This window comes from Mchenga conophoros, linkage group LG17 (genome assembly GCF_057382185.1).
Source record: "Mchenga conophoros isolate Kocher_MC1m ecotype Shallow Benthic linkage group LG17, M_conophoros_male_GT1.1, whole genome shotgun sequence".
NCBI classification, from domain to species: Eukaryota; Metazoa; Chordata; class Actinopteri; order Cichliformes; family Cichlidae; genus Mchenga; species Mchenga conophoros.
In genome coordinates, this window is record NC_140542.1 from 36440345 (window position 1) to 36456346 (window position 16002).

Sequence of the window (16002 nt, forward strand, 5' to 3'; positions counted from 1 at the left end):
ACACGCTAACAAAATCCTGCACCTGGGTGATAGTCGTGGGTGGAAAAGACACTATTTTACCCACACTTGGGCCTATTTATATAGTAATCCATCTTACTATTAAGGAAGTGGAGATTCTAATAAAATAAGTCACGGATTTAAGTGCATAAGTGCATTTACAGTATCAAATTTGTATACATGAAGTCACAAAGTTTGGGGTGTCGTACACATCACTACGTGACGAAGGGGAAAGAGAGGGACTACCAAGCACTTTTCGGCTGGTAGAGAGACGGGAGCAGTCGAGTGAGGATGATCTACCAATTGCAAGGTCAGTCGATTGATCCTGTCCTACCGGTCCATACCATGTACAAGATACTAAATCACAGGTTGCTCCTGATCCATCTAGAAAAAAACCCAATGCATATGTGTGTGACTTAGTAAGACTTGTAATAGGAAGTGTTTTGAGAAGTCAGCTTGAGTAGAAAAAGCGCTGTGCAAATACCTGTCCATTTACCATACGTCATCAGCCAGTTCTTGCAACTACCTAGATTTTTCTAGGCATGGGAATTAAAACCATAGCTTATGAATGCAACAGTTACACAAGCAATGTTCGTGCTTGTGTAATTGTTGTCTTCACTGCAGAAGGGTGTGGACAGAAGCATGAGAAACCTGCCTTGTCCGATTTAAAACCAAAGCATGCATTGGTATGTGAAAGTGTATTAAAAGAAGTGTCTGGATTAAGAGTTTTACTTCCTGGTGGGGGGGAAAAAAAAGCCTAAATAATTGGAACGAGCATGAGAGAGACTGTAGGGTGATGGTGTTGACCAAAGTGGTTTCCATTCGGGGGAATCCGGACTGTTATGATGTGACTCAAGCAGTCACATGAAAAATCTGTTTTTGTTTTTGAACTTTTTTCAGAGTGAATAATCGCTCTTTGGGTAAACTGATCAAATCTGCTAGAAGTCTTATAACAGAGTTACAAGTTCAAAAAATCCACATAACATTTAGTATACAATCCTGTCTGACAACTTCAGGGATGGTGTAAAAAGTCTTCAGACTGGTCTTGCCTTTTAATAGTGTTCCCTTTTGCATCGCAGGTGTTAATTCATCTCACGTGGGTTGAGTGGAAACTAGTGGCAGCCGAGGCCCTGAGGATATGAATGTTTCTGGCTCAGTAGAGAAAGGCACTAACGGTGCCTGAGCCGGGGATTACACGCACACTTGGGGCAAAGCAGCGCACTGCCATTGCCAGGGTTTGAGGTTCAGAGTTAGATGGCAGGGTTGGAGAACTGCTCATTATGTTTCTCCTGATCCACACTGCATGTGAGTGTGTCTTTGAACTTGGCCTTGATCCCATGCCAGTTAAGCTGCCCGCTCCCTTGTTGGGAAAAAGAAGCCTGAGCAAATACCTAAGAGCTTATTTACAGTTGGCTAGCAAAATGCACATGGTACAAAAGTATGATCATGTCGATTTCTCGGTGGAAGGAGGACTAAACCAAGTTAAAACCAAATAGAAACAGACAGAGCTCAGTCGACAGGTACATCAGGTTAAGTTTGTTTATTTGGTTCTAACAGCAGAAAAGAGAACTCTGTACGTAAACACACAAAGAGAGTGTTAAAAACCAGTCAACATCGTCCTTATTCGTGCTTCTTTGTTCCTTATTGTTTTAGCATTCTTCCTCTTTTTCTAGATGAATCTGCTTTTCTACCAATCAGCATTCAACCTGTATACACTGTGTCACGATATACTGTCTAGCTTTTAGGAGTTCAAGGGAAACTCGGAACAGGTCAAGACCTTTAACATGTGATCAGGGACAAACAATTCTGCCACTGGGCAGGTTTTTAAAAAAATGGGCAAAAGGTCAAGGAAGCTCCAAGAGTCACTTAACAACCATCCAAGCATGGCAAAAGTAACTGACAGATGTCAGTAATTAGCTTTACAAATGTTCAAAGTGATTAAATAAAAGGCTGCAGGAACATTAATATTCCCTTTCAGAGTTCTTAGGTATCAGTGTAGCAATGAAAACAAACATCTGAATTCTCTCCTTCGTGTGCAGGATTTCTAGTTATTGGGCAAAAAAAAAAGACCCTTTTCCCTCCAGTTCCTGAAAAGCTGACTTTTTGCAGATAGCAGACCTCTTCGGTTTGCTGTAGCACACTGAGCCCTGTGGTATGAATAGGCAACACACACATGGCTGACTACCAGTGCCAAGATTCTTTTCAAGCACAAAGAAAAGTATGTCAGAGCAGAGAGGATCTGCCTTGTATGGCCGAGGGCTTAGCATGTAGCTTAGGGACCGCACTGAGCTAAAAAGTGGAGAATTTATGTGGGGGTATGTGCTCTGTGTATGTGGTGAAGCGATTATTGTGTCCTTGTGTGTGCATATCTGAGGATGTGTGTATGTGCCAGGGTTATTAGAGCAGTGTTAGAATTTGGGAATGCTAGCCATTGTTTCCAGTTTCTTCCCCAACTAGGTTCACTGGGGTGTCGGTTTTGTTTGTTTCTTGTGTTAATTTGACCAAGTGGTTCAGAGGAACACCCTGACTGTTTTGTGTGGCAACGGCTGTGAATGCTCATGTATATGTTGTATTTTTGTTTTGTATTTTAAATAAATTTGCATAGATTTCAGCGAACCTGTTTTCTTTCACTTTTCCCTCTCACTCTGGGGTATTGTGTGTAGAATTTTTAGGGTGAAAATGAATTTGATCCAATGAATCTAGAATACGGTGGCAACATGACAAAATGTGGAACAAGTAAAACACTGTGAATATTTTACGGATGCACTGTGAAAAGATAGTATCATGAGTGTGGTTGTTGGGGGGTTTTGGCGGGGGGTGCCTTTGGGGGAATTGATTTGCCTACTTCTTTGAAGATATCATATGTTTAATGTTTTGTTTTGGATTCAGGCCTGGGAGCTTAGGATGATACGTATGTAAATGTGTAAAATACAAGATAAGATTTTTCTGATTATATTTCTCAGAGTTTTAGACACAATTCAGGCACAAGATTGGTACTGAGATATAAAACAAAGTGCAAATTCAGAATTTCACAATGAATTATCTGGAACCTGTTACAGCTGTTTATCTTTGCCTTATGTTATTATCACTATCATCATCATCATCACCAGTCACAGAGTGTGGCCGCTGAGGTACATGGTGCTTAAACCAATGCTCTGCTGGCTCAATAACTGCAGAGTTCCAAAACACCTCCGACATTCAGATCAGCACAAAAACTGCACCGGGACCATCATGGTATAGCAGCTCCTAAAACTGCAGTGTGTCGGTGGCCAATTACTTTTGTCCATATAGTTTATGTAAAAACATCCAAATTTTCTAGCACGTTCTGATCTGAATATATTGTGTTGAAATTTCTGCTTATGTGAACTGAAAGCTTTGAATTGAAAATTGTAAATCTAGTGGTTGATTTGTATGATACATGGACAACCAAACGAATTTTGGCGTACAGGCCAGAGCTCCAGTTTAACAGTTTAAAAATGGAATATAAAACTTTTAGAAATTCATTATGTATTTTAATTCAATACCAACAATCGGTTTGGCAGGAGAACTAGGTGCTATTTTTCAAATAGTTTTTTTTCCTGAAATAAAGCCATTACCCACATGGCCATAACTCTTCTTCCTATTTGTCAAAGTGTGAATATCGATGGCCATAAAGTTATTCATGCCTGCATGGCGTATCATCTTTATTTGAAAAAGAAATGAAATCCTATTCCCTCAGACTCCCAGGGGAGAAATAATATGTCATGCTTCCCTCCCATCCATTTCACCATATCAGCTGAATAAATTTGTAGGAGAGACTGGAATGCCTGTATGTGACGCAGTTGAACAGGTCACTTAAAAACAATACAAGTAATATTGTCCTTCCATAGTACAAAAGTGCACAGCTGAATTTGTTCTGTTAGTAGCCATGCTTGGGATTTGAATATTTAAATAATGAAATGGTTCAAAGGGAAATTTGTCTCGTCAGGCCTGGCAATATTTAGGCATCAAATTCCCAGCACTGGGTTCCACCTTCTTAAAATGATTTTTAAGGATTATATTGCATTGTCTGTCACATAAGTGTGTTCACATTATTAAGGATGTGAAGATGGATGAATGCATTACCAACAAATCCTTTAACACCACTTTTCAACGCAGGGTTCTTTAATGTCACTTAGGAGCCCTTCAAGTCAGCTGAGCTGCCCCGTCTTGTTACTGCCAGGAGGTATCAGGTCACACTGTGCTCAGAAAATTTTGTTAAACCTCATTCTCACGCTTATGGGGGACATTAACAAAGGGATGTATTTTCTTCCCAAACACTCACAACCTCTTGGGACATGACAGTGTTATTCCCATTCATTTTGCTCCTTGTGAAATGAATTCCAGGCTGCTGTTCTGAATTTGGATACAGTATCCAACAGTTTTGACATTTTAGAGGGAAATCTAAGCTTACTGATTTATTTGTTTATTTATTTTTGCAGTGGGAAATGAAAACAACCCACTGATGTATGATTACAAGTTATCAGGCTTACATCTGAAAACATTTCTGTACTTGGAAATAAAGAGAAAAATTAGCAAGTATACAGAGTGATTTATCCAGCATGCTTATTCACTCCCCTTTTAAGTCCGTTTTAGTCTCCACCAGTTTATAGAGAGGATAAAAGATGACTCGGGTTATTGACTCAAGCACTTTGTTCATTTCCACAGTGGAATAAGACGAGTTGAATCGCAGTATTATCAGCTAATGCTGGCAATGGATAATGAACCTGCTTTGCAAGGTGTATCCATGATGTACCTGGAGATTGAATGGAATGCTAATGTGGTTACCAAAAATTAGTCTTCTGACAAAATGTAACTCAAACCCAGGATGCACAACCTCAGGTCTTACTGCCTGAGGTAATTTAAATGAGTGAGTAATATAAAAGTGCAGTCCTATGCATTTTTCATAAATGACGCAATTTGCTATAGATACCAAATGCGCTGATGTGTTTGTTTCTCCTCTAAATTTGAGTGAATATACAGGACATTTACATCAAACAAACTAGAATTTCTTCGAGGAGACAGAAACGGTTACATTCTTTGTTCTAATTTCTGATCATCAGAGGACAGACGTGGCACCTGTGGCATGCTCGTTGCTTGGTGGGGTCCTGTTATGGATGTTCAGGCTGAGGCTTGTTGTTTTGTCCATCTTTGTTTTTTTTATATATATAATGAGACACAACATGAGGCTGCATGCTTGTTGACTTCCAACTTGTCAGTCACAAGTTGCTGAACAATGAGGTCTTCGTTTGTGACTCACATGGGGACCACGGTTTGCAGTGTGGACTTCATGCTATGTTTCAGTGCAGATTGGGATTGGCCACTTGAGGCTTGGTGAGACAGCCTCAAGAAGCCAGTAAGGGAAATGCTGCTGTTTCCAGATATTCCCAGTTAGCCATTTGGATACATCTGGCTGTTTAGCTGCTAAATGCTCTAATTTCTTAACCAGCTACTAACTTCAGTTGCTTGGTGCTGGGCAGGGAGCATACAATAGGCTTATCATGGCTTTCTGACAAAACACCTGCATGTTACATCGGTAAACGGGGCTGATAAGAGCAACAATAAAGGGAGTGGAGAATAAAACTAAAATATCGATGTGCCACATTCTCAACGGTGTAGAGGGGAATTGCAGTTGAATGATTATTCTTTGTCAGCTTGGCTCAGAGTGACCCCTTCCACAGACCACTTAGTTTCAGGATCTATTGTCCATATGAAGAAAAAAAAAGATACCGATTACTGGAGATTTATAGATTACAGCATGCATCACGAATGCTTTTGTGTATAGTTTTGTGTGCTTTGGTCATTGTGGAATGGAGTGAACTAAAAGAGCCATTTCATGTCATTTCAGTACACAGCTATTCTGTTGAGGTGTGTGAAATAGTTGCTGTCCGCAAGACAGAAGACGATGACCAAGACGCTGCACAGACTGGGAAACATCAAAAAAAGACAAAACAGCTGTATCGCTATGCATTCACAGGTATGACATTTACAAAAGCATTTCATTATCACTAGTTTTATAAAAGTTATGCAAAGCCCAAAGTAAAAAATGTAGCATTTTTGTCTTTAAAAACCCGCATCAGTCTCCTGTGTCTCAGTCTTATTAAAGTAAAAACTAAACTGATAAAGTAGCCACTTTAACCTCTGTTGCTTCTTCCAACAACTGAACCTGAGGCCAGTCTATATCAATGTCGCCTTGAATTTCCTGTAGTATGTTAATGCTACATTGCAGTTGCACTTTGGTTAAGCGTGCCAAGAGGCTGTGTTTAGTGCCACAAGTCGCAAGTGATGTGACACTGGGAATAAGCCTGTAGACAGCTCCATAGTCAGAAAGTAATGCATTAACAAGAGAGTCCCTCACAGCTTAGCAGACTGGGTCTAAGATGGCAGCATGCCAGCGACTTTGGGGCTAATGCTTGATTTGGAGCCATTAGATTATATCCAAACAAGATCGGATTTACATTACGTATCGCAGCCAAATGTTAAAAATTACCTCACTAATGTGAGCGTTTACTGGCAATGAAGTGCGTCGAGTCTGACACGACTGCATTTCCACAGTCTGTGGAAACTTGGCTTCAAAGACGCACCCCATCACTTACATCCTGATTATGTAACATATTAAAGGATAATTTTGCACCCACTCTGAGCGTCTCTTTGCATACCCCATGGTGAGTACGAGGTACGGTTAGCGATTTGGACAGCACAACTTTCCTGAAAAGTTAACTTTTCTATCTGATGAAGAAAATGCTTAGTGTGATAATTTCACTTTGAAATGCTTAGCGAGTGAATCTGCTGTCAAAGTGCTTAGTGAGTGAATTTTTCCTTCTTAATGTAAATATTTCAGTAATGTTCCTAGCAGGATATTATGGGACTCTGTCTCTACTTTGTGTGTGTGTCTGATTATGAGCACAGCCCTGTTTCATTTAGGAAACTAATTTCTTCATGCTTTCATTTCTATTTAATTTCTTTCATTTTAAAGGATTATTCTATTCTATTCTATTTCTGACATAAGCGCATATCTGAATAATCTGTGTGTTAAGGATAAAGCCCAGGTTTATTCTCAGGGCAAGCCCCCACTGTGCCAAAGCCAGGTAATATGGTAAATGACAAAAGTAGGAATTGTTAAAAATACCTGCCTACTAAATAAACTATAGGTCACAAGCGATCTGGGTATTTTATGATTATGACTTTAAGCAAGGCAAAATGATGTGAAAAGAAGACATTATCAGAGGCTTTGTTTAGCACATTTGGAGGCATTTGTCTGATAAGATGGTCTATGGGAATGATAAAAGCATCTTTCGTCTCTGATTTTTGTTGATAAGTGGTCTCTGGAGTGTTCTGTTTTGTTTCTTTACAGTTTCCTATGTGCGAAGGACACAACAGCACCAGTGGCGGTGTAGTGAGGTCACCTTTCACTGTGACAACCAGGCACTCTGCGAGGAGTGGGTCCAAGTTACAAATGAGCAGCTGTCACTACTCAGTATGTGTCATCTGATGTTCTGTAAAAGATATGGGTTTGTACTTTGTACTTGATGTACTGACCCGACGCACCATGAAAGTTGTATTTTAGCTAAGTGCACGCGGTCATTAAGGTCCACTCTTACTGGAAACTGTGTATTAGAAGGTTGGCAGGGTGGTTAGCACTGTTGCCTCACAGCAAGAAGGTCCTGAGTTCAGTTCCACCATCAGGGGTCTTTCTGTGTGGAGTTCTTCTCCCCATGTTTGAGTGGGTTCTCTCCAGGTACTCCGGCTTCCTCACATAGTCCAAAGACATGCAGTTAGTTATGATAGGTTAACTGGAAACTCTAAATTCCCTATAGTTGTGAGGGCGAATGGTTGTCTGTCTGTAAGTGTTAGCCTGTGACTAATGATTTTTGAATTTTAATTTAGAAATAGGGCTGCCACAAACGATTATTTTGATAGTCGACTAGTCACAGATTATTTTTGTGATTAGTCGACTAATCAGATCGTGCATCCATTGGACGTAAAACGTACATCTTATTGCACCAGCATGCGTCTGCACTTATATAATTATCATTAGCTTACAGCTTTAAGTGTTTAGGGTATGTGCTAACTAAAAATAAAGACAAGATGAGAGTTTATTAAATTTTAATGACATTTGCAGATTGTTTCGATGGAGTTTAATCTGCTTGACGTTTATTCAGCTGTGTAAAAACTATAACTTTAATCTCAGCCAAACCGATTTAATCAGGAACAAATAAAATACTAAAAAAAGCCAAACAATATTATTTTTAAGTTCTCCAAGTGACTTATATATCATGTTTAACCTGAGTAGCGAAAGACGGTGGTGGGTTTGAAAACGATTTGCCGGGAGTCCGGTGTTCTCACGGGCTCTAGTGAGCCTTGCCCCCGGCTAGCTATCGAGCTAGTGGGTAACAGACATCTCTGAAAACGTTGGAGCGCTTTTGAAAGTATGCGGTGTCTTGATAAACTGAGCAGATATTTGAGGTTTACACAGCTACATTCTCGCCTGAAAACATGTTAATCGTTTATTTTGTGACCCAGAAAGAATAATAAGAGTAATATTAAAACTAAATAGCTGCCGCCATTGTTGACAACTGAGCTGGGCCGCGCTATGAATTCTGGGACACAGCTTCTTCTTCTTCGGGGTTTAACGGCAGCTGGCATCCTTGTACATGCAGTGCTGCCATCTTCTGTTTCAGTCCGATATTACACTCTTAAATACTACTACTTATTCCTGCGTCTTTTGGGATCTTACAAAGCGTCAAACGATGCGTCGACTATTAAGTTAGTCGTCCACGATTTTAATAGTCGACGTAATCGTGACTAGTCGACTAATCGTGGCAGCCCTATTTAGAAATATTAAATAAAAATAATAAAAATAATTAGGATAGCTAATGGGCGGTCCTACAGTAAAAGAGAATGGCATATACAGTATATAACTAAAAACGAACATAGCAGCACATTATCCATCAACATGTTTACAAAATAATTAGCTTGCTAAATGTAATGTTTTTTGTGTACTAACAGATTACATGGTGATGCAAAGTTACTAGACTATTATTCAAGCATATTGAGTTTGCATTTTATTTTTCACCTGAGTGCAAAATGCTCTCTTATGCTCTGGGTTTAATAAGCATCACATGATTAGGCTGTACAGAATTTAGTGTTTAACTAACATGCTGAAATAAGAGTGGGAGGTGGGTTTAAGCCATTTAAAATGGTCCTCTTAGTCCCATTTCACTTGGCAGGATGAATCAATTCAAGGTAATTAACCACTTTCATTTTGAATAAGTCGCTGCATCTTCAGTAGTATTAGTCACACACCTTTACATCGCCCATTTACAATCCATTTATGTAATCTAATGGAACTTTTGTCTTATTGCCAAACAATATGGCACCCTATATTTCTTTGTAATCATTTAACACTTGATCCAAATCCATTCATTTTCACTTTGAGCATCCCATGTATCTTAGTTTGTTGTCCTAAATGCACTCCTCCACAACAGCCATAAACAAGCCATTTAGTATTCTCCATCGCAGCTCTTTGTAGGTTTATCACCGAATGATGCAGTGCCTCTGAATTGCTTTGCACTCCTCCTACAGTCAGTAGACACACCATTTATTTCTTGAGCGGAATGTTTTTGGGACAAGTCAGGTTGACTGAGCATTTTGAGAAAGGTCTCTGGTTAATGAAAACTTCATCAAGCTTTTGTCAGCTGGACATTTGTTTCAAAAAAAAAAAAAAAAAAAAAAAAAAAAAGGTAAACTACACATTTTAAAAGATGATCTCATGCCCCTCCCTGTTTTTGCAGCCAATCGACCAAAGAGCCTTCTGGTATACATCAATCCATTCGGTGGAAAGCGTCGTGGGAAACGTATTTACGAGCAGAAGGTGGCCCCAATGTTTCGCCTTGCCGGCATTGCGACCACTGTGATTGGTGAGTCCCTATCAGTAGCATTCCTCAACATTTAAATAAAAAATGAGTCTTGATGGTTGCCATATAGATCTCCACTGCCACTGTGGCCTCTCGTGGGGACTGGAGAGGCTTGCAAGGATATGATTTGGCTTATAGTGCCATTAATCATGCCACCACCTTAATGGAAGCTGTGATAGTTGATAAGCTCGGGTATCCAAACACATCTATTATTCAATAAGTGTTTGTTACAGCTACACATAGTCTGGGGTATTGATGGTCCATCAGAGGGACCGCTATTCACCTTGGGCTTCCTACAGCTGCTGTAGGTTACAGGATTGTGTGTGTGTTGCTATTATATGCCTGGTAAACAGAATTACTGTTGAAATATTGTTTTTGGTTTTATAGGCTCATTTTGCTTGCTAGTATACAGTAGCTGAATTAGGTTGAGGTTTTTTTTGGGGGGGGGGGGGGGGGGTTGCCAGCACACTTATGCCTCTTCTGACCATTAATCTGCTCGATAGGTTCCAGTGAATGTTTCAAAGGTGAAGTACTTTCCTTGTCTTGTATTTCAAAATGCATGTAATAGAGTGCTTGTTCTACCAGTCAAGCCACAAAGTGCCTAGTTATTTTGTCAGTATATTCCCTTTCATTGAATGCCTACTAATGCTTGCCATTTGATTTGTTTCCATAGTTACAGAGCGTGCCAATCATGCTGAAGACCACTTGAAAACAGAGGCCAATCTAGATAAATATGACGGGTAGGTACTTAAGCTAGGTAGCTCTTGCTTTTAGGCTTTGAAAACTGGTTCTTCACCGGGACATGAACTTGACTCTTCTTTGTTTGCTCGTACTTTAATAAAGCTACTGAGAAACTCGGCCATAGTTTGTATTAACCTCTGCTGTATTGCAGTCTGTGTTGTGACAGATTACGGATACAAAGTTCTTTGTGTTTCTCATATTTAACAACGGGAAAATATTCTGATCATCTTAATCACTAACCTTCTTTGTCAGGACATTTCTTAAATCTCTCTATGCCACAATAAATGCTTACAAAGAAAATTTATTGGTTTATAATAATAATAATAAAAGAAGATTAAACTGAGTAGATGTTGGATGTAAGTGCTCTAAAAGCACTCCAATGTAAGATTAACGGTTTGTAGCCATGTTAACTCTTTGAGATATAAAGCTTAAAAACACATCAGTCTGGTGGTTTATATTGGTAGCTGTTGATGCTGTTTCTTTTGTAGAATGGGGGTTGTTATGTTGCCGGCATATCTATTGTTGTTGGGAACGTTCAGTTTAGTTTGGTGTTATGGTAAGACTTGAAATTGTTCAAAAGGTTTGGTGCTGTTGTGTCCTAGCGTGACAGGAAATGATAAAAATGAAAGGTTCTTTCCTTTCGTGTTTTCATTACTGGCCCGTTTCAAGGTTATTCTAGATAACTAAAATTAAACTGAAAACTAAATATAAGTGTGAAAAAACACTTTGCAAAGAAAAAGGAGATTGAGACATATCCATTAATTCAAAACTCTACCGTGGTAATGATCCATAACTCAGTTTTAATGTTCAAAGCCTGGGTCATACACTGGTAGGTAGGGTCTAAAAACTCCAACAAGCCAATCTTAAAGGTTGCTTTTAAACAGTGAGGCAGGGAACAAAGGGGAGGATGGCTGTATATATGCTAGGTGGCTAATTAGCTGGTAGGAAATGTATCTGGCTGAAATATTCACAGGAAAATGGGAACAAAGAAAGGAGGTGGAACAAGCAACATTAAAAGCAGGGGATTAATTTCAAAATAAAAGTGATTAAATGGATGTGTATGGTCACAAGATGAACATTCATTATGTGGGCACAAACCTCTTGTCTGATCTAATTTCACAGTCATGAAAGTTGAGCTTTTTTGCAAGTGGAGTAACACATTTTCTACAATTACTGACAAGTAGGGCTGCCACACACGATTATTTTGATAGTTGAGTAGTCACTGATTATTTTTGGGATTAGTCAACTAATCAGATCATGCATCCATTGGATGTAAAACGTACAGCTTGTTGCACCAGCAGCATCTGCTCTTATATAATTATCATTAGCTTATAGCTTTAAGTGTTTAAGGTATGTACTAACTAAAAATAAAGACAAGATGATAGTTTATTAAATTTTAATGACATTTGCAGATTGTTTCAATGGAGTTTAATCTGCTTGACGTTTATTCAGCTGTGTAAAAACTATAACTTTAATCTCAGCCAAACCGATTTAATCAGGAACAAATAAAATACAAAAAAAAAAAAAAACAATATAATTTTTAAGTTATCTAAGTGACTTATATATCATGTTTAACCTGAGTAGCAAAAGACGGCAGTGGGTTTGAAAACGATTTGCCGGGAGTCCGGTGTTCTCACGGCTCTAGTGAGCCTTGCCCCCGGCTAGCTATCGACCTAGTGGGTAACAGACGTCTCCGAAAACGTCGGCGCGCTTTTGAAAATATGTGGTGTCTTGATAAACTGAGCAGATGTTTGAGGTTTACACAGCTACATTCTCACCTGAAAATATGTTAATCGTTTATTTTGTAACCCAGAAAGAATAATAAGAGTAATATTAAAACTAACTAGCTGCCGCCATTGTTGACAAGTGAGCTGGGCCGCGCTATGAATTCTGGGACACAGCTGCTTCTTCTTCTTCGGGGTTTAACGGCAGCTGGCATCCTTGTACATGCAGTGCTGCCATCTTCTGTTTCAGTCCGATATTACACTCTTAAATACTACTACTTATTCCTGCGTCTTTTGGGATCTTACAAAGCATCAAACGATGCGTCGACTATTAAATTAGTCGTCGACGATTTTAATAGTCGACGTAATCGTGACTAGTCGACTAATCGTGGTAGCCCTACTGACCACTGATCCAGTGTCTATGATGATGTTAATGTAAAATGAAGTGGTCAAAAGTCACAATGAAGCAATATCACTAGTAAGTTTTACTGGAATTTCAACATTTTCTATAGTTTTTTTTAATATATATATTTGTCTGTTTCTATATCTAAATCCTGACAATAAATGAAGGTTTTCAGCTCAAACTGTACATGAAGCTGCTCAGGTCTGTGATCCAAAGTTGGCATTCAATGGCAAAATACAGTTTATCATGGAATATAAAGGGTCTCCTACTTTCCAGCTGAGTTCCCCGTTGTTTCCAGCTCCTATTCATCAGCTATTCATTCTCCCAGAGCAGGGTTAGAGTCCATTATGGTTTTACTCTGCAGCTCATATGATTTATAGATTTATAGATGAGTTGGACTTGAGAAGCTGTTATGTCTGATAGAACAGTGTGATATTCTTATTTACTGGCCTTGCACAGTTGGGCCTCCTCTTCAGTGATGTTTTTGTCAGTTCTCCAGCTGTGTAGTTATTTTCCCTCTAGCATGTGTGTGTCATTTCAAGTACATGTAACACAAGTCATTACGTGACATCCAGTCGATCTTCCCGGATGACCAGCAATCTGTGTATTAGAAGAGTCATGACTAGAGCTGGGCGATATGAGATTTTTTTCATATCACGATATGTTTTTTTCATTTCAGGCGATAACGATATCTATCACGATATGAGCCAAATAACTATATTTGTAAGATTTAAATGTGCCATTGCTCACAAGTAAAATGTGAAATAATCAGCAGCTTGTTTTTATTTAAATATTTATTTCCCATAATAAGTTCAACAGGGTAGATGTACTTAAGGAACATGAGACTTTTTCAGATAAATAAAGGCAAATATTGCAAACTACACAAAAGGCAGCCGCTAAAGCGTTTAAGTTTCAAAATAGAACAAACGAAACAGACTAAATTGTCAATTCCACTTAGAAACAAAATATTAATTCTAAAAATAAATCTTAGTTTGTTTTACAGAAGAACAGACAAAACTGACTAACTTTTGTCAATATCAAATAAACTGAGAACTAAAAGGAAATTCTCAATCTCTCCTTGTTGTATAGCTGAGCTTTTCAAACAGTTTTAACAGTTACTTTAGTCTGACAAAAGCCGAATGACGAATTAGCGCTTCCAGTCAGAGACTGAGGCTACGTCCACACGTACACGGGTATTTTTGAAAACTGAGATTTTCCGTTTTCGTTTTAAAAAAGAATCCCGTCCACACATAAAGGCAGAAATGAAGGAAAACGCTGCTATGAACATGCCAAAGCAGCAGGTGGCGCTAGATTCCTAACCGTGCAGAAATGTTGGCCAATCAGAAGTCTAGAAGCCTCGGTGGGAAAAAGGAAACAAAGCTGGGGCATAGAAGCAGAACCGAGTTGTGTGTGTGGAGGGACAGTAACTGTGTGTATATGTAAGCATTTACAGTGGGGCAAAAAAGTATTTAGTCAGCCACCGATTGTGCAAGTTCCCCCACTTAAAATGATGACAGAGGTCAGTAATTTGCACCAGAGGTACACTTCAACTGTGAGAGACAGAATGTGAAAAAAAAAATCCATGAATTCACATGGTAGGATTTGTAAAGAATTTATTCGTAAATTAGGGTGGAAAATAAGTATTTGGTCACCTCAAACAAGGAAAATCTCTGGCTCTCACAGACCTGTAACGTCTTCTGTAAGAAGCTTTTCTGTCCCCCACTCGTTACCTGTATGAATGGCACTTGTTTGAACTCATCATCTGTATAAAAGACACCTGTCCACAGCCTCAAACAGTCAGACTCCAAACTCTGCCATGGCCAAGACCAAAGAGCTTTCGAAGGACACCAGGAAAAATATTGTAGACCTGCACCAGACTGGAAAGAGTGAATCTACAATAGGCAAGCAGCTTGGTGTGAAAAAATCAACTGTGGGAGCAATCATCAGAAAATGGAAGACATACAAGACCACTGATAATCTCCCTCGATCTGGGGCTCCACGCAAGATCTCATCCCGTGGGGTCAAAATGATCATGAGAACGGTGAGCAAAGATCCCAGAACCACACGGGGGGACCTGGTGAATGACCTGCAGAGAGCTGGGACCAAAGTAACAAAGGTCACCATCAGTAACACACTACAACGGCAGGGAATCAAATCCCGCAGTGCCAGACGTGTTCCGCTGCTGAAGCCAGTGCATGTCCAGGCCCGTCTGAAGTTTGCCAGAGAGCACATGGATGATACAGCAGAGGATTGGGAGAATGTCATGTGGTCAGATGAAACCAAAGTAGAACTTTTTGGTATAAACTCAACTCGTCGTGTTTGGAGGAAGAAGAATACTGAGTTGCATCCCAAGAACACCATACCTACTGTGAAGCATGGGGGTGGAAACATCATGCTATGGGGCTGTTTTTCTGCCAAGGGGACAGGACGACTGATCCGTGTTAAGGACAGAATGAATGGGGCCATGTATCGTGAGATTTTGAGCCAAAACCTCCTTCCATCAGTGAGAACTTTGAAGATGAAACGAGGCTGGGTCTTCCAACATGACAATGATCCAAAACACACCGCCCGGGCAACAAAGGAGTGGCTCCGTAAGAAGCATTTGAAAGTCCTGGAGTGGCCTAGCCAGTCTCCAGACCTCAACCCCATAGAAAATCTGTGGCGGGAGTTGAAAGTCCGTGTTGCTCGGCGACAGCCCCAAAACATCACTGCTCTCGAGAAGATCTGCATGGAGGAATGGGCCAAAATACCAGCTACTGTGTGTGCAAACCTGGTAAAGACCTATAGTAAACGTTTGACCTCTGTTATTGCCAACAAAGGTTATGTTACAAAGTATTGAGTTGTATTTTTGTTATTGACCAAATACTTATTTTCCACCCTGATTTACGAATCAATTCTTTACAAATCCTACCATGTGGATTCATGGATTTTTTTTTTTTCACATTCTGTCTCTCACAGTTGAAGTGCACCTCTGGTGCAAATTACTGACCTCTGTCATCATTTTAGGTGGGGGAACTTGCACAATCGGTGGCTGACTAAATACTTTTTTGCCCCACTGTAAACACTGCAGAGAGTAGAATTAACAGTAACAGTATTGTAGAAATTCATTTCACCGAAACAATAACGTGGCGCACAGTGTGACGCATGCACCAGTTTATTGTATTTCCAGACTTGCTTTCGGCACAATTTACAGTGCACGCTA

General features: G+C 39.7%; 1 protein-coding gene across 2 annotated transcripts in view; it reads left to right on the forward strand.

The window, feature by feature from the left end:
* Positions 1–16002, forward strand: part of cerk (ceramide kinase) — a 57860-nt gene that overhangs the window by 14538 nt on the left and 27320 nt on the right. The window contains exons 2-5 of one of the 2 annotated variants that reach the window (XM_085252186.1): positions 5864–5992; positions 7370–7492; positions 9810–9935; positions 10606–10672. In XM_085252186.1, the coding sequence (XP_085108312.1) occupies positions 5864–5992; positions 7370–7492; positions 9810–9935; positions 10606–10672 (445 nt within the window). The remainder of the gene's footprint in view (positions 1–5863; positions 5993–7369; positions 7493–9809; positions 9936–10605; positions 10673–16002) is intronic. The other variant, XM_085252187.1, reaches the window with a different exon arrangement.